Raw genomic sequence first — 19389 nt, 5'->3', positions numbered from 1 at the left:
TTTATAATCCTTCTAAAAATCGTAAGAGAGTTTTAGTGACAATATATTGCCTGTGAACCAAGAGTTGTGGACTAGTGTCTCCAAGTCATTTGTAGACCACTCTAAGCAGGCATAAATTTCCCACAAATATTACCTTTTACATAGGAAGATGAGTTAGGCTCCTTAAAACCAACACTCAGATGTGAGACAGCTCCAGGTGATTTCCTGTCATCTATTCTTCTTCCAGCAGGAGAGGGTTGATGTACCACCTGAAGCAAAATGGAGATGTCCTGACATACAGCTGGCTTCACTATAGCATGGGAGCTATTAGTGATATGGCCATAGTGCACTTCCCTTTCCTAGAAGTTTAGCTGTCTGTGCACTGGTATTGTATCGGTGTCTAATCTTGGTTCAGACTGTTCTGGAAAGAGACGTGAGAGGAAGAGATGGAAGAAGCCTCAGACAGATTCATCCCCCTTCTTCCCACCCCATCCCTTATCTTGAGAGCTGCATTTCAGCAGGTCTCACCCTCAGTCCATGTCAGGTTGCGCTGCAGCCATGCCTGTGCCTGGCCATGCATTGATCCATATCCCAACCCTGACCCATGGGCTGACTTCCTGTTGCGACCCTCACCCTCATCAGTATGGGCTTTGATGACTGGGATTCTGGCCTGACTCTGACTTCCATCCCCAGCCTGGCCTCGTCCCTGGCTGGGGCTGTGGAACAGACTCCATGGGGAGACCCTGATGCTCCCAGCCCCTGGTGCCCAGGGAGCTGCTAGCCTATGCGATGCCTTTATGCTTAGTGAATGGGATCACCTCTGAACTTCTTCTGAGGGCAACGGGTGCAGTTTTCAAAGCATTAACCCATGATCTGGCCTGCAGGTGCCCAAATAGCAAAATACATAAAAATGTATTTTATATTTATACATTATATATGTATAAACAGTCTCTAAGATAATTTCTGGCAAAAATCCTTCAGGACCAAATAAAGAAGACCAAGCAGCAGCTATGTGGGGATCAGGATCCAAATCCAGCTTCTGAATAATACAGTAAAAAGAAAATAAAGGCAGTCTAAATAGATTTTGTTACTGACTTACTTTTTCTGGTTCAAAAGGGGTCAGTCTTCCTTGGTGAGGTGTCCTCCTGCCAGTCGGCGTTGTGCTTCTGCCAAAGGGGCAGTTAGATGGTTTCTTTTCCTGATGTTCCTTTGTCATCAATCTCAAAGGATCATCCCCTTGCACAGTGCTTTTTATTGTCTAAAAGGTTTGAATACATTTGCACTAAGTTGATACAAACATCTTCAAATAGCATTTAAAATCCTTCTACAACAGGTGAATCATTAAACATTTAAAACTTTTAGGAAAATGTTGATTTGTGTATGTGGGCATACACACAGACACACATATTTTATACATAAATCCCTATTTGGGGTCTTATTTTGCTTCCCACTTTTGCATGTCAAGGGTAGTCCAAGGCTCATAGTGCGAGGCCAACAGCTGCTCTCAGGTTCTCACCCTTCAGCGCCAACCATCCTGCCAAGAGCAGGAAAGATGTCCCTCTCTGGGATACAACAGCTGAGATGACCCCAGTAAAATATATTGCGTGACAGCTAATTTTTACTTGCCAGATGTCCACCCTTTTTACATTTTGTCCTCATACCTCCCCATCAATCAAGGCTGACACAAACCTTGCAGTACTCTAAGACAGATGTGAGACACAGAAAGGAAATGAGATGTGACCAGTTTCAAAGAAACTATAGAAGACATTTATACTGGAAAGATCACAGTTACTCAAAAGCACTTCCTCAATTTTTCTTGGGAGACCCTTGATCAGAGCACAGAGGAAACATAAAATATTCCTGCATGACCACCATGAGATATATGGGATTTGCATAATGACTACCAGGGGTCGGCAAATGCAAAGGAATCATTACACTGGTACAACAGGAAAACTAAGGATATACTCTTGCCTAATCAAAACTCTTAAGGTACCAAACCTAACATGGAAATGGCTGGCAGTATGAAACAAACGCATAGTTTCACTGCCCACACTGTGGAAGACATCCCAGAAATGGCAAAGGACGATGTCCATGTCTATTAGAACTGATTGATAGCAGAAGAATGTCTAATGCATTGAGCTGGTGAACGACAGGGAGTGAGCACATGATGGTCAGAAAAAAAGAAACATTCAAAAACCCCCATGGAAACGATAGCAGGTACTCTGATTTTGAAATGTCTCACGCACTGGAAAGGGGCTGCTTGGGAAGGTGAGTGTAAGCAGTCCATGCAAAGAATGTATTTGCCATCAGCTTCATCAATGAAATTTAGGAGATCCATTGTTGTTGTGGATGGTGATCTCTTATTCTTATTAATAAATAACATCACAACTTTACGGACATGCTTACAAGGAGGGAGACAATAAATAAATCCTATTGCAGCAGCAGAAAGTTGTAGAACTTTAAAAGACTAAATCTTTTCCTCCAAGCATAAAACAGTTCTGAACAGGAGGCAGGCGACTGATTAGCACTTTCAGAAAAATACATAAATTAATAGAATTCATTGTTAAAGAAGTATGATATCTATTTTAAATTTGGAGGTGTTTTCTGCATGCAGATTCTGTGAATATGCCTGAGTTCTCCAGATGTAATAATGATTTCAAGTAGAAGTGAGTAGGCAAACTGTCAAAATATGCCTGGGACTTCAGCTTGAGACAAGTGGTATAGTACTAAAGACCTTTAAAACTATTTTTGATGAAGATTTATTATCTCAGAAATTGCAGGCTGATAGAAGGAGAGAGCTCCTAATCCATCATTTTATTGTTAAAGGTCTCAAGACTGAAACTACCAAGCAATTTCAGAGAACTTGAAAAGCCATCAGTGCTGTTTCACAGCAGCTCAAGCAAATCTCAGCCCAGATTACTAGAGCCCCACTCTTCTTCCTCTGTCTCCAGCCATTCCCTTACATGGCACCTGCAACCACAGAGGGGGATTGACCTTGCTCAGTGGGTAGAATCAGGCAAAAATGAGCTGCTTTTTCTGCCTGGTTAGTTGAGCCAGCTAGCTCACGATCATCAGAAAGTGCCAAGAGGGCCACAGCAGCTCAAATGTTCATCAGCTTCAGTCAGACATTAACATGTGGCCTTGGGCTTTGAAAAGCAAGTCTTATGGAGACATAGTACCCCAGACTTGAGTCAGACAATGGGACTCATTTCCAAAACAAGCTCATAGACAATTGAGCCAAAGAGCATGTCATTGAATGGGTATATCATATCCCCTATAGTTCACCAGCCTCCAGAAAAAAACAAACAATACATTGGACCATTAAAGACTGCCCTGAGAGCAACGGGTGCTGGGACCTTCAAACACTGGGACACAAATTTAGCAAAGCCACCTGGTTAGTCAACAGTAGGGGATCTGCCAACAGGTTTGGCCTGGTCCAATCAAAACTTTTACATACTGTAGTATGGGATAAGGTTCCTGTAGTGCACAAAAAAATATGCTAGGGAAAAGAGTCATGGTTATTCCTGCTTCAGGCAAGGATAAACCCGTTTGTGGGATTGCTTTTGCGCAAGGACCTGGGTGCACTTTTACTGTGGTGTACTATAGAAAGAATGTTGCAATTCAAGCTTTTAAAGAACTACCTATATAAGACTTGTAAATAGAAAATCCTTCATGACAAAAGTTTTAACACAGAGCTTCCTAGAAAGCCTATTTTAAAAAAGCCACCTTTGAAAAGAATGTTCAGAAGTCAACATTTATGGATGCAACGCAATGGGTGATGCATTGCGTCTCTGCCAGGGGACAGAGACCTCTAGAGGCCTTAAAAATATGATGAGAAGAGGCACATGCTCATTCTTTGTAATTTAATTAATGAGCTCATGAAGTAGGGCGTATTGGACTGCAAAAGTGAAGGAGCAAGTTGAAGCCAGGGAGAAAGAAGAGTTGTTTCCATGAACATAATGAGTTTTGTTCATGATGTATCAAAAGAACAACCCATGTAGTTGAGGGAGCCTCCATGCAGAACAGTGTTAGTAAAGGTACTCCAGCTAGTCACATATGCCATTGTAAAAGCTGCTGATCTCATATTTTATGCATCACACATATTACACATTTTAAAATTATTTACCGGCATACCTATTTTTAAAGCAATAATGTCAGATTAATGAAGACAGGCTTAGTGAATTACGTGTGGTCTCTGTTTTCTTATAGATGGATGTTATTCTAAGAGATTGTTTCATAAATCATAGCAATCACTGTAACCCTGGCAACCACTGCAGTTTAGCTCTACACTTCTTAAGAGACTCAAGTACTAAGCTTTTGGGTTAATCACACGTGATGAGGTTCTTGATAAAGATTCTCTCAATTCCATCACTTGCATAAACAAATTATCTCATTAAAACTTTTTACTTTTTTTCACTGGAAACACATGGATCTCCATTAAATGCAGACCCTTGATACAAAGGGGTTGCAGGGTTGGAGATAGAAACAGCCTTCCAGCATGCACAGGATAGACCAGTTGTTTCCCATCTCCACTGAAAACAGAATAAAAATTAATCAGCTGATTAGCTGGTGACAACAAAAAAGATGGATTTTAGCACAGGTAGGCAGCAGAGGATGCCAGCTCATTTTGGATCTTTCTCATGGGAGCTGGCAACATACAGATTGAATAACAATCAGTGACACTGATACTGTTCTCAGCAAAAGGAGGGACCATGTGACCTCTCAAAGTTCCTCCAGTCCTACAGATCTATATTATCAGGAAGGAAGTGGAGAGCAGGAGGAGGTGTTGTTAGTCAGGGCCCATCTAAACTTTAAAAAGATGATGTTCTCCTCATGCTCAACAATAATCCTTTAAATTTTCTAATGAGCTTTCTCTCCCAGATGTTAATACCTACATCTCTTCACCATTATGATACAAATCAAATCTGTCATTTGTCAATTTCCATAAATAAGGACCCTTTATAGCCTCCAAATATCACAGTTTGTGTTATGTAGAGTTTACATCATGTAGAGTTTACATTCCCACTAACGGATCAAAAAGCTGAGTAAAAGCAACAAACTAAAGCAGTGAAAATTCAAATGCTACAAATGTCTTTCTACACATTCCCATACCTCATTCTTCCCTGCTTCAGTTAGAAAATGGTCAAGAAGAACATTCGTAGACAAGGAAATAACATGCTCAAAGGCAAGCAGAATCCCTTGCAAGATTAGACAGCAAAATCCCTCTAATAAGATTCAAAGTAAGCACATTTGACCTTGGTTGAAACTTTTCCAGCAAAACCAGTAAGAAATGTTAATCAGTATATCTTTCCGTAGAACTTCCCTTCTCCCCGCAAATGAAAGTATCTTTTCTCATAGAAATTACTAACATCTATCCATAGTTGCACGTCAGGTAGAAACTGACAACACATTCCTGCTAAGTGATACATTCAGAAATAAGCTTCTTTGGAGAGAATTCATATTAATAAATATTAATAAATAATAAATATTAACCATTTTGGCCAATCTATACATCTTTTAAACCATATTCTGAAAGAATCACTAATGATATACAGTTAAAATGGACATTTATCTTGTCTCATTAAAGAACAGCTTGAAGTGGACAGTTCCTCATCAATTAGGTCATGTTACAGTACAAATAGGAATCATCATTTGGAGTACTATAGGCAACCAGAATATGTCTTTTTCAGAGAGCTAAGACATCTCTCAGATATGTTTTGTTTTTGATGAAATCCTTTCTTCCAAAACTCTGGACTTTAATCTCTACTGATCATTATCCAGACTTGCTCCACAATTGTTTTTGTACCTATCCTCAAATTCTATTAGCTTTGACAGAAATAAGACAGAAATAAGTGTTAAGTGTTGTTTTGCCTTCTTAATTACAGCTGCTGAAACTCACCAGTCCTAGCTACCTTTAACTTAAATATGTTATACAGGTACACACATGTCCCTGTGGCATGCATCTTTGCTTCTGTTGCTAAAGGTTATCCCAATTCACTGTGATGTGTTCCCATTCACTTTTATGTGTTCCCACATGCAGTTTCTCAATTCTGGACAGAAACGGCATGAGAGAGTTTGTTTTATCTATATCCTAAATTTAGAATTGTCCATATTTGCAGCATCTTTGAGGGAAATCATCCACCTGCTAGCAAAAGAGGTCACATACAAAGGAAACACAAGTGAGACACCATGTTCAGATCTGTCACTATGACACAGATTTGGGGCTTCTGTTCAATATTCTGTTTACCTTAGCCTTCAATTCTACATTCACATAATCAGCAGCCACCCTACTTACTGCAGGCCCTTCTTCTGCCATCAGATCAGATAAAGAGCATGTGCCTTTGTCAAACATTTCAGAGTTCACTCAGGATATATGGGCACTATGCCCACCAGTCTAGATCATGCTTGTGCTAGATTCCAGTTGGATTGGTTCCAGTGCTGGCTAGATGGTGAAAGCTCGGATAACAGAAAACATCCTCAACTTCCCCCTTCTCAGAACTGTTGCTGAAGCCACAGTGAAACTCAATGAATCTTAGGGAGTCTCTATGTAGAATAAATGTTTCAGGTTTTAACACATTTCAGAAGACTGCTTTAGATGTTCAGATGAAACAAACTCTTTCATGCCTTGAAAATTTCCAAAGTAAGCTACCAAGGATAGATTTTTTACTTTACTGGTCACTTTAACTGCAGATAGTATGTTATGCGCTTCTTGTCTGGGTAGTAATTTGGTCCACCACAGCACAGAAGAATGGAGAGATCCCAGCTGTAGAAGAGACTGGGGAGATCTGACATTAGCATAGAACAAATAAAACAATTTGCTGCAGCTAAACCATCCGCCTTCTGATTATAAACAACATATAGCTTAGAAATATAGCTATATATTTGTTTGTGAAGACAGGTGCATAATATCTTCATCCTCTTGGAAGCTGCTATTTCACACGTAACTGTTTCTGCTCTTTCAAGCATATTCAGTTTAGAGCTGTTCTTATCATTGTCTCTTTTCATGCCTGATACCATGTAGGATTCATTAAAGCCACTGTCTCGTGACTTTCAAGACATACACTGTCATAATCACTGGAGTGGAATAGTTGCCTCCTTTCTCATCTGACATGTTTTACATTTGATTCCAGTCTCTAAACAGGCAGAGAGAGCAGAGTGTTGGCTAATCTGAGCTAAGTTTTGCTTTAGCAAACGGAACCAGGAGATTAGTTTCAAGTAAGTAGGAGGGATTTCAGAGCGACTGTTCATTTAAATAAAGCACAGATTTCTGCTAAATGCGAGCAAAAGGAAGAAAGAGGACTTGTTATAATGAAGATGCTCAAAATAAGAAGTGAGAAATACATAGCCAAGAGAAAGCAAAACACAATGAGATATTTAGATATCTGTATATTCTAAACAGTGAGATGCATAAGAAATGTGGTAAGCTGGCTGTAGAGGAGCAGTCATAGAGATACCAGGCAGAAACAAGCATCTCACCTGACATACTGGGTTAGTTTGTCATAACTTGTAAAAAGCTAAGTGATTTTCCCACCGACTTTATCAGGCAGAAGGCCACTAGTGTTTATTGGCAAGTAAAGCCTCGAATGGCAACATACTGGACTTATGGCTTTCTGAGGCAAGGTATGGCAGTTCCCTGTAAAACGAATCTGAAGTAGCAGTTACAATGAATTCAGAGCATACCTGCAAACAATTGAGTTAGTTCTAGAAAAGGAGAAAGAAGGTTTGTCTCCTGCTACGGCAAAACCAGAAGAAAAACTACAAGCAAAGTTATGCTGAATGACAGCACAAGCCCACTGCAAGAAAACATGACCCTGCTTATACAGACACTTTAATTTGCACAAATTTTGATTCCAAAGAATATTCTCTCAAATAAATATTTGAAACTGTGGAAAAATGACTACTGGTAATAGGAATGCATACTTCACTATTCGCATCTCTGAAGAAGTGTTTTTGCAAAGACGTCTTCTGTCCCATGTAAGACATGCGGTAGCTCTTGTGATTATCTCTCCATGATCTCTCTTCTTGTTTGGATGAAGATGCTGTCTCTCGCAGAATAGCTTCTGCAACCTAATGGAGAATTTGTTATAAATATATAATTTTAAGTTCAAGTCACAGCTAGTATAATCAAACAACCCTCAAAGCCATTTGGTTTTCTGTTGTAATAAAAGTTATTATATTTAAATACAATATATGAAATTCCACATCTTGTGCTAGGAACTGAAACTCCCCAGTATCAGACACAACAATCTTTGATATGGCATTCTAGCATCTATATATAGAGCATCCTAATATTGCTCTCACACAAAATCTTCAGTGGCTTGAGCAGTAATTATACATCACCAAATGACCCAAAGCAGTAGAAATAATGCAGAAATCTGGCCTACAACAGAAGTCAATTAGCTTTGTTTTATCCTTGCTTTTATTGCATTTTTTGTATTTTTTCATTCTGTACAAATGACCCTAATCTTTTTTTCTGACCTTCACAATCTGTAAAACGAGAAGTCATATGAACAGGTAGGTTTGGGAAAATTAAAAATAAATTGAAATGTAACTTGAAATGATATTTGCAATGGAACCTAACAGTGTTATGTGAAAAATCTACTTAAAAAGTACATTAAAATCAAATTAAAAGATGAACCAAAATTTCTTTGCTCCATAAAGCAAAGGACATGCTAATTGGCAGTTCTAACATCTTTTAAGGATACATTACTAGAAATTAGATTTTCAAATTAGGGAAATATCTAGGAGTAAATAGCTTGATTTTATTTTCTCCTAGGTTCAACCACTGTGGAAGAGTAGGATTCATCTCACCAGTCTGTACCATCTAAAAGATAATTATTTGTTCTAGTTGCCTTGACAAACATAAGATGGAATTGATCCCTCCTTAGAGGCATATATTTTAATCCCTTGAATACACAAGGAGATGAAATGACCCACTCAAACCAGAATTCTGTCTTTTGAATTCTATTCTGACCCATTTAATTTTACCAAGACTCACTGTATCCTGCGTAAGACATGGGTAACAACATTCTTCTCCCTTCCTTTAACTAACTCCCCTAAATTCAGGTACTTGGTTATACAGTAAGGTAACAAGTAACCCTACAAGTGTGAGACACTGAATGAGAAATGACAAGAGAATCTGTACATCTATGATTAAATAGTTTTGATTACAGGAGATCACCAGAGACATTTACACCAGCCAGCTATATTTTCCACCCTGATTGTCCTTCCTGCTCCACTCCCATGCAACTCCCAATAAGGAGTGCAACTCATGCCTTTGTAAGGCAGGTCACAGATGGTGTTTTTGTCCCAGAAAGCTTACAGAACAGAATAAGAACTGAGCTGAGACTTAATAAGAGGTGCCACTATACCTATTGCAGAAACCAGCGTGCACCTGGCTGAAAAGCTATTTTATTAAAAAGATGAATAGCATTATATACACAAAGAATAGAATTCATTTCAGGAGACTTTAGTTGTCTGATTTATGTACTGAATTTAAATTATTTATCTAGAGTCTCTCCCTAGTTAGTGGAGGGAGACATCTGCACTTATGTTAGTTTCGAAGATAGGTTCACTGAAACACCTTGTTGAGGTATTCACCTGATGGACAAGTAAGGCTAAGTGGTAGAGGACCACACAAAAACTATATTTTAACATGGCTTACTACAGAGCTGATTTCCTCCCCTTTAGGCTAAGCATGGCAGGAATGGAGGAACAGTGTTCATACATGTCAGCTCCAAAGAAAAACTACTCCTGATTTTTTCAGACAGTATTAAACAGATACTATCATCCAGTACCGGAGTCTCTGATTTTCTGTCCATGAAATTCACAGCTTCTGGGGGTTTTTCTTCTTTCTGTCTCTGATGTTCTGAAACTCTGAGATCATCTCGAAGCTCCATGTTCTGCCTGGTCAGTATCTCAACCTGCTCTCTCAGCTTGCTGTAGGCAGCGTGCCAGCAGGATTCATTTCTCTTGAATTCTTCCTGGAGTCCAGCAATCTGCTGTTTTAACATCTACCAGCAGAAAAAATGTGTGCCATGTTATTGTCTGCTCCGGACTAGGCATGCTCACCTTATACATCCGGAAGGAAGCATGGAGTCTTTTGTTCTGCTTAAAGGTCTTCAATATAAAGGTGTGCAATAGAAGAAGAATACATTTGAAATTATTTCTTAAAAAATTCCAAACAAACAAACAAGCAAACAAAAATCACTACCGCGCAAGCTCCTATGTTTAAACCAAACCAATTGTTACAAGGTGAGCAGAGAGGAGTCCTTGCTGTGTGAAGGAAAAATCAGGAAATGCAAACTCATCATGCAAACAAACAACATTAAATGTGAATGTTCTCCAAAATAAAGCAAAAAAATGCCAGTTCTTCAGATCTTCATGTAGTGACAAGGGCACATGAATAGTTAAATGATCCTTACAAAACAGCAGGGAATTGCAAAGACAATTTTCAACTGAGTTCAGGTAAATGAAAGTAATGAAATTTGGTGCATTTTGTAGAGGACTTTTCCATATACATGCATCTCCATTATTTTTCCCTCCTCCATTCTCCTTCCCTCACCTGCGCTGATGCCAACACTGAGTCCTCTTCCCCCAGAGCACTCATGTTGGGTATTGCAAATGAAATATTGGTGGAGTTAAACTGGAAATGTGCAGTTTCCTCTGTAGTCAACCAACCATCACACACACCCCTTTACTACTTTCCCTTCACTTGTGTATCTGCCGGCTTGTGTTCTAATCACCATCCTTTCTTTGCTGTGAGTCTCCTGGTCAGTATTTTGCACACCCATTGGCCACTTTCAGTAAAAGGGAGACTTCTGAACTTGGGGATCACACAGATAGTAACTCAGTGTTTTGTAACTGTTTTGTGGAAATTTGAATTTCTGAACCTGCACTCATTATGCTATCAGGTGGAAAAAAAGATTAAAACTATTCCACCAAACTTCACCTCTAGGGCTACACCTAGACTGGAAACATGATTATTCCCTGGCAAAAATCCTAACTTTTTTTTTTTTTAAAATCCCAGGGGGAAATAAAACTGATGTTTCAAAATATTTTTATTCAAAGTACTAAAATAACCTCACTGAAAGAGTTAATCATTTCCTGTTTTAAATGTTACCTCTAGAGAAATACGGAACATGATCAGAGAAAACACTTGTTATGTGTACGGTACAAAAATATGTATTTCAAAAATGTACAAATGACAAATAAAGAATGTATAGAAAGTTTGAACAAAATACTTTCTTGCCAGTTTTATTTGTTCTGAAACTTTTCTGGTCAAGAAAATAATTGAAATTGTCAGTCTTGTGTCAAATACGTCAGCTTGGTTCAGACATCCTTTTGCAGCAGAACATTGTTCCAGACATTTCTGAGCATTACCATAGCCTACTCCTTTATCCTATAAAATATAGGTTTAGTTGTCTCCATCTTGTTTATCACTGTCTCACATGGATCACCATTTTTTCCCTCTCTTTATCCATGATTCTTCTAGAAAATTACTTAAACTCATATGTCTAGCTGGTTTCAATAGCGAAAATAGCCACAGATATTCAGAGATTACTTTATCCCTAAAGAGGCTGAAATAGAGGATTCAAACAGAATCCCCTAAAGGAACTCAGAAGAAACCACAGTATGTGATTTAGGGTTGTTATTAGGCAGGTTAGGTGTTAGATACACAGCTAGATAGCATCAAAATATCTCAAAGCCAAAGGCCAGGATAGTTCAAAGAAAAAAATCAACTAACTCCCAGATCAGGGATGAGAACAGAGAATGATGGTCAATAACTCTGTGTTACTGGCACAACAGCTTTTTGTATGAAAAAGATGTAAAACCCACAGTGGCAGGACTTGGAAGTTTTTCAAGAGCTAGCCCAGATCTGGGCAAATCAATACAAGAAGTATAAGGAACATGGGAACCTCACAACTTTCCTCAAGAAATAGAAGGTACAACCTAGTTTTTTTCTTATGTAAAGAAAGTAAGTGGGGAGTACATTTTAAACACAAATCAAAGCAATGTATTAGTAACATAAAAAAATCTTCACTATACGCACAACTGTCCTCAAGTAGCAGCATGAATAATTGGCCATCTGTGACAAATGGAAGGATTCAGGTACTACCGTAAGCATAGGAGGATATTAATTGATGAGAACTGTGTATTTATTCTACAGTAGACAGCTTACTTGTATTTCTTCTGGTTTTACATTTTCTTCAGTGACACTAGCTGTTCCTTTGAACTCACTATGGGCAATGTTTTCTTTCTGCAGTGCGTGAATTTGGTCCCTATTGTATTCCAAAGGGTGAATCAGCTCTTGGCTCTGGACAATCTTGAGCTGGTCCATTAGCGTTCTGTTCAGAAGGTAAACAAACAACATGAGTTTGGCATAAACATTATAACAAAGGGCTGTCTTTAGATGTGTCTTGTTTGGGCATGTTTTTTAGTGGGCCTGGGCATGTCCCATATATGCTGGTACTGCTGGGAGTGGCAACAAGTTATCAGCACATGCCAAAATTGAGGTCCTTCATCACTGAGAACACTCATGTATGTATTCAGCTGCAAAATTGATTCTACTGAGCAGATGGAAACAATTCGTATTGAAATTTTCTGACAACATAATGACCATGAACTTACAGGCTTTTAAGCACATTTTCTTTTCAGAGAGATAGCTAAATTAAGGCAGACCTGCAGAAGACACAGCTGGTTCCCTGGCATTGCGCCTATGAAGCACTTCATCATGCAGGGCTGGGTACTGAGCTATACATCCAGCAGCCATTACATTGCCATTACTACAAATCAGAACAGCCATGGACCTGAATGAAAGGGCATAAAGTACTTTACTTTCCATAAACAAGTGTGCTCCAAGAGTTAAATGTAGGAGCTCAGTGCCCGGAAGAGATTTTGCCTTTGAATTCAATGTCTCAAGGCATGAGTGTTCTGGAACTGCACTTAAAAACTCAGCAAGAAGGGGAGAGTATAAATCTTTACATATCCTCAAAGTATATTTATAGGACTATGATACACCTGATTAGTTAATTTTTAATATGATATTAAATTATTTGTTAGCTTCCTGCTTCAGCTCACTTCATGACCTACAGCCACCATCTAGCCTTCACTATTTTTCGAAACACAACACGACCTACAGGAGACAGCCATGACCTCATGTTTTCCTCTCAGTAATAGAGTTTAGCCCTTCAACAGCAATATATGAAAGTTCTCAAGGGTACTAAGAGATAAATGAACTCCTCATATCCTAATTCATTACCTTTCTTTTTTTTTTTTTTTTTCTTGAGAGTGGGGTTGTTGTTTTCTATCCTAAATAAGCCTGTTTAATATCCTGGTTAAAGTCATGATAAAAAAAGTCTCAGCATAGTCAGTAGAAGTATTAATTCTCCTCATACAGTTAAATTATCAAATATACCTGCCCTGTGTGATTATGTCCAGCCTACAACTGCTCCATATGCAGACCAGATGTCCTGAAATACAGTGTACTAGAACAAAAGCAAGCGCAAGATCTATATATAACATCTTCCACTGAAGGCTGAACAGTACTGTCTTAAGTTTCTTACACCCTGAAGGTAAAATCCAGGTAGCTATTCCTTCCAGCATCTCAGCTGATATCAGCCTTTTCAGAATTGCACAGGAATTACATTTGTACAAACAAACTAATCAGAGCTGGAGCATGAACCCAAGTGTGCAATTGCGCAGAGTGCTGTGTTGATAGCATGACCTCTGGTCCCGACATTGGCCATCCAGCACTGAACTAGACCATGCTGGGCAAGGTCTGCAGGTTAGTCAGGCCAGGGATCAGATCTAGCAGACAGCTCGAACGCAGCCACTCTGGTCTGCAGGGTAAGATAGGTTAGCTGTATGGAGGTGTTCTGCTGTTTACCATCGTGTGGAATATTCCCTTGGCTAGTTCAGGTCAGCTGCCTTGGCTCTTCTCCCTTCCAGCTTCTTGTGCACCTGCTCACTGGCAGAGCATGGGAAACTGAAAAGTTCTTAATTTAGAGTAAGCATTACTTAGCAACAACTAAGACATTAGTGTGTTATCATCGTTGTTCTCACACTAAATCTACACAATGGCATTGTACCAGCTACTAGGAAGAAAGTTAACTCTATCCCAGGTGAAACCAGGACAGCCTCTTTGCCTCAAGGCTAGAAAAGAGATCCTGGCCTGAGAAAGTGTAATAACCAAGGATATCAGGAGCACACACATTACTTCTTTGGAGCCTCTGATATAGTGATACAGTTCACACCTCAACTACAGATTGCAAACAGGAGCTAGGTGCACAACACAGATACAAAACACATAAAAAAAGCTAAGCAGATTGTGCTAACTCAGATTTTTGCATGCAGCCCAGGCACACCTCTGCATGAGGCACATGGCAGCAGGCTGGCTGTGAGGCAAAAACGTACATGAAGCAAAAGTCTTTTTTCAAAGAAAAAGTCTTTTAGGGAAATGCAGATGGGAGAAAAACCCCAACATGCTGGCTACTGCTGATGGTCCAGAAAAAGTGCAGATTCAATACTACAAAGAAATTATGTATTACAAAGCAGACAAGCTGTTCTTGTTGAGGGAACAAGGAAATAACCATCACTGAATCCTCTGACTGATGCCAAGAGCCAGCAGCAACTACTTCACTGCTGCAAGGGTGAAGCCATAGGTCCAGATTCCATAAGGCACCAGATGAACAGAACACGCTACATCCCAACTGTTTTCACTCTCTTGCCTGTAATTATTTGTGCCTGCAAAGGTCTGAAGACAAAGTTCTTGGAAATAAAAAAATAGATAGACCGGGCAGGTTCAGGCGCATCGCGCAGCTCTTGAGGATTTTCACTGCTTCCAGCAAGCACAAGTTGTTAACATGGCACAAGTGAAGTGCTATCAATGTGATCCATCTTGTGTTCCTGATAGGGTTACTGGTTTAAAAATACAAAGCAGATTCTCGGATTGCATAAATCAGCATAAGGCAAACACAGTCAAGGAGGATAAGATGCCTTTCACAATTAGTTCTAGCTCATAAATTGGAAAAAGTGAGTGAAAGATGTACACATTATACTAGGCAGGCATTTTTTGATGAACATCTGTGTGGAAATGCTAGGGGCTACCATGGCTAATGACACGAATAACTCAATGAAAGCTCTTTTAAAAACGTGCACTATTATGACAAAATCAAAGCCATGTCACCAGTGAAGCAGCACTGGCAGCAGTCGGAGAGTGCAGTGCTGGCAGAGTGCAGCACTGCAGTAGTTCTGCACCGGTACATCACTCCACAGCCAAAATTTACAGCAAAAGTAAAACCAGCACCTAATTTCATTAGCAGTTTTATGAACTGCCAAATTCCACAAATATTCTCATCTGGAACACCTATCGCAGTCAGCTGGAGATCATCTTCCAATATGTTTGCAAGATCACGAAAAAGGAGGATCTTTAATGAAACTGCTTATGATATTGAAAGTATCTTGCTCAAAGACAGCTGTAGGAGAAAAAGATACAAACTGATAAATGTAATTCAGAAATATTTTTTTACACTAATCCCATGGCGTTTGAAATCAAGAGGAATGGACAAGCAGATGTGAAAAATAATTTCTTATTTTGCATTATATGTTAAAATAGAAATCCAAATTAATAAATTACACTAATTGGCACTAGTCAAGAACTAGGCTTAAAGGCAAAGAGGAAAATAATCTCTCCTGTTAACAGTAGATGGTACCTAGTAATTTCCAACAAATTTAATCACATTAAAAATACGTATTTGATTTGGTTGTAAGCATGTTCAATGTTTATTAGAGGCATTTGAATAACCTGTAATTAGTTACAGTTATGAGTCACTTCCATTCCAAACCCCATAGTTTCAAGGCTTCTTGCAGGGATCTTGTGGTAAGGAATTATTTTTTTTTTTTAATATGAAGATGTAAAACAAACCCAAAACAAAACAAAACAATTTTCAGCATTTAATAGTTATGAATTACAAAAGCAACTCTCCTGAATTTTCAAGTTCTTCATTTATATGGAATCAAATGTATCTTCAGTCTAGCGTGAAGATAGATATTCCTGAATAACAATGCTATTGTCACTAATGGATGCTACACACTTTTTGTTAACTTTTGAAATATGGGCTAGCCTGATGTGAATGTGATATAAGAAGTTTATCCTTTACTCCGTCAGAGGCCTGATCCCACATGACAGATTATCCTGAGTTTTTACTGATTTGAGTGTAATCTGAAGATGTTCAGCAATTTAGAAAAAGCATTTATCATTACTCAGCTTCAAGACCCAAACTGCAGTATTCCCAGAGTTGGGCCCCTTCAGTTAGGTGCTTTACTTTTAATCTACACAATCAAAGAAGTGTCTCAGTTCTGAGACAACACAGATGCCCTCAAAAAGATGATAGTTAATAAGTAAGAATTTAGCAGCCTGATTGTAAGGATCCTAAAGAAAGTATTTGCCTCACTGCACACACAGATCAATTTCTGATGTATACAGATTTACCTGTGCAGATGCATTGGTTTCTCTTGTTCTTCCTTCACCTTAGTCGTTGGAGGGGTTCCTCTGTGGTGTACGCCAGTCTCTAATCCTCTGGTAAGGGTGTTCTGGGTTTCTTCTGCAAACACATCTATGTTAGTGCACAGAATTTTGTGAATATTTATGAATGCTCTCTATGCATTTAAAACCACAAAATGTGCAAGTGCAAGAGGCTTTATTGCTTAATTCATCAAGAAGAATGAATCTATCTCTGCCTAATTATGCAGGTATTTCATTCCCAGCATAGTTCTTAGTAGTAGAGTCCAAGCCCTACAAATCATTATAAGTGAAATGGATTTGGGGATATATCAGTGTTTATAGATGAATTCCTATTCAGGAATGTGGATGCCACATGATAAGGCAACCTTATTTTGAATTTCACTTTTGAAGAGGCCTCAGGAACCCTTTTTTAACAGGAGCCTGACATGGAGTGGGGTGTGCCCAGCAAGCTATGACAGAGCAATTGAAAGCCATCAGAAGTGGCAGGCAGAACATCTGATTTTGGCTGATCCTACACAAAGAGACAGCCGATAGGTTTGGGATGAGGAGTTGATGTGGGAGAAGTCCTTCAAGGGAAACTAAGACAGAAGAAAAGTCAAGAACCAGTTTAATAAAAAGGACTAAACCTGCTCAAGCAAGATACCATTTCATTGCCAGAAGATCACCGGGCCAAAAGGCTAGAAAATTGCTTGACTAAAGAAATGGGTCCGCATTAATGGAAATCATAATTTTCCATTGATGTAAGGGTCTATGTGTCTTAGGAACAAAACATATAAATTTAAGAAATTATTTTGACCACCTTTTTTAAAGTCATCTCTGAGGAGGATAAAGAGAAAATGTGAACATCTCACTGTCAATGGGTCAGTGGGAGGAACATACCTAAGCTACAGGGAGCTCTAGCACTGACTCCAAGGACTCACTGAATCTCTCACCTATCTATCTCATGGGGTCAGAAGTCTGCACCTGAAAGTGCGCCTCAAGCAACAGACTGGAAAAACAGCAAGTGACAATGGAGAGCCAAGTATAACAAGGAGCTTGCAGATATACCTCTCCCCTTTTCACTTTTTTTCCCAGCTTGGGACTGAGAAATATTGACAAAGGTGGGCATATAGCTAGGGAGCACAGGCAGAATGAGGCATATATCCAAGAGAAATTTTCTTCCCCTATGGAAAATAAATATAAATCAAAACTTGGGTAGCACTTACCTAATCTGTCTCTAAACGGTTTTTTCTGTGGTTCCTCCACTGCAGGGGTTTCCTTAATCTTGAAAGCAGGAACCTCATCAGCCACTGTTGAGGATGGCAGATGTAGGCTTTTAACACCCCTGGCTCTATACTTATCCTTTGATTCAGGCTCATGCTCTCTCGTTTTCAATTTTGTGGGATGATACAGAGGCTGCTGAAGAGAAGAGCAGCTCTTGCTCTCTTTCAGCCTGGCAACCCCGGTACTGGTATCGCTGCTGCTTGTGCTGCAGGAGAGACCTTGCCTCGAGATCACTTGAATATCTTGTTTCCTTCGGGGTGATCTGCTGTACTTTTTAACAGACTTTATTTCAGTTCCGCTGGGCTCATCACTAGCGTAATCACCATCAGAGACATCCAAATGTCCATCAGTATGATCTACTCCCTGAGGCCCATGCTGGGAGGGATACTGAGCATGGTGAGATTTGGGGTCATCATCACTGTTGGAAGATAAGCAGCTTGATTCACAGAATGAAGATGCAACATGCCACATTGAGACAGCTGTGCCTTTCCTTTGCCACTCCTGCTGCAAGGCTGAGGATGAGCTTCCCTTCTCCACAGCCTCAGGTGAGCTATGTGTAATTTTTACTATCTTATCATTGACCATCTTAAAACCAGTATGGATTTGTCTTTTTCTTTCTGAGCTCTGGCTCCCTGAAACAAGTTCCTGCATGCATACCTGAACCTGGTTCTCACCCTGTGTGAATGCGGAGTCTGCACTCCACTTTGTCTCCTTGATGTGATCTGATTTTAAATCCTGAAGTAGGGAATGCTTTTGCAGGACTTCCAAGGGGTTTTTTACTCCCTCTGTGCTATGACCCTTCAGAGGTGAATCCACCCTACTTAGGTGCTTTTGCAGGGTATCTTGCACAGGTCTTCCATCAGTTCGGCATGCTTGCCCAAGAGAATCCACATGATGAGTTTCCCTTTCCTCACCTATTTGTAGGTTCATTTCTACTAATGTTTCTGGAGTTGGTTGCAGGATTTCAGGCCACTTTCTCTGTGGTGAGCCAATGGGATTTTTCTTTGTGTCTTCATCTTTCATGATCACTTGTTTTTCTTCTAAACTTTGCTCAACTACTCTTGCTTCACAGTCAGTCTGAGAATTTATCTCCCACTCAGCTAAAGCATGGTCTGCTTTTTTTTCATGTGTACCAGTCTTCATGGAGCTACTAGCCTGAAGATTAAACTGAGAGCATACCCCTGGCTGCAGTATGCCCGCATTCACTTGGCCAAGCTGGGAGAAATGGCCCCAGCAGTCCAAACCAGCTCTTCTGGAAGGCTTGCTGTTTTCTTTTAAAGGTTTCTGTTTATTTTTTTTGAGCCTTGTCCTATCTTCTTTTTGTTTCAGAAAAGCCTTCCGAGTTGTTACTTTTGCCTTGCTCTGAAAAACACCAAAAATCCTGACAATCACAGTCTGAGAATCATTCTCCAGAAAGTAAGATATAGAATCATAGAATGGTTTGGGTTGGAAAGGATCTTAAGATCATCTAGTTCCAACCCTCTGCCATGGGCAGGGACACTTTCCACTAGATCAGGTTGCCCAAGACTCTGTCCAACCTGGCCTTGAACCTTATTTATGACAGCCGAAAAAGCTGAGACACCAGAATTCTGGATGTGGAGACACTGGATGTGGATAATGAG

At 39.6% G+C, this 19389-nt stretch overlaps 1 protein-coding gene across 1 annotated transcript in view; it reads right to left on the bottom strand.

The window, feature by feature from the left end:
- The window catches only part of LOC115613768, a 30209-nt gene that overhangs the window by 5949 nt on the left and 4871 nt on the right, over positions 1–19389 (bottom strand). Inside the window, exons 5-11 of the mRNA XM_030499687.1 lie at positions 17710–19129; positions 16472–16595; positions 12161–12326; positions 9777–9992; positions 7900–8046; positions 1079–1237; positions 134–248 (exon numbers count right to left, since the gene is read on the bottom strand). Coding sequence (XP_030355547.1) covers positions 134–248; positions 1079–1237; positions 7900–8046; positions 9777–9992; positions 12161–12326; positions 16472–16595; positions 17710–19129 — 2347 coding nt within the window. The remainder of the gene's footprint in view (positions 1–133; positions 249–1078; positions 1238–7899; positions 8047–9776; positions 9993–12160; positions 12327–16471; positions 16596–17709; positions 19130–19389) is intronic.

Source organism: Strigops habroptila, chromosome 10 (genome assembly GCF_004027225.2).
Source record: "Strigops habroptila isolate Jane chromosome 10, bStrHab1.2.pri, whole genome shotgun sequence".
Lineage (NCBI taxonomy): Eukaryota > Metazoa > Chordata > Aves > Psittaciformes > Psittacidae > Strigops > Strigops habroptila.
Note: the sequence above shows the minus strand (reverse complement) of the source record. Positions and strands in the feature narration are given on the sequence as shown.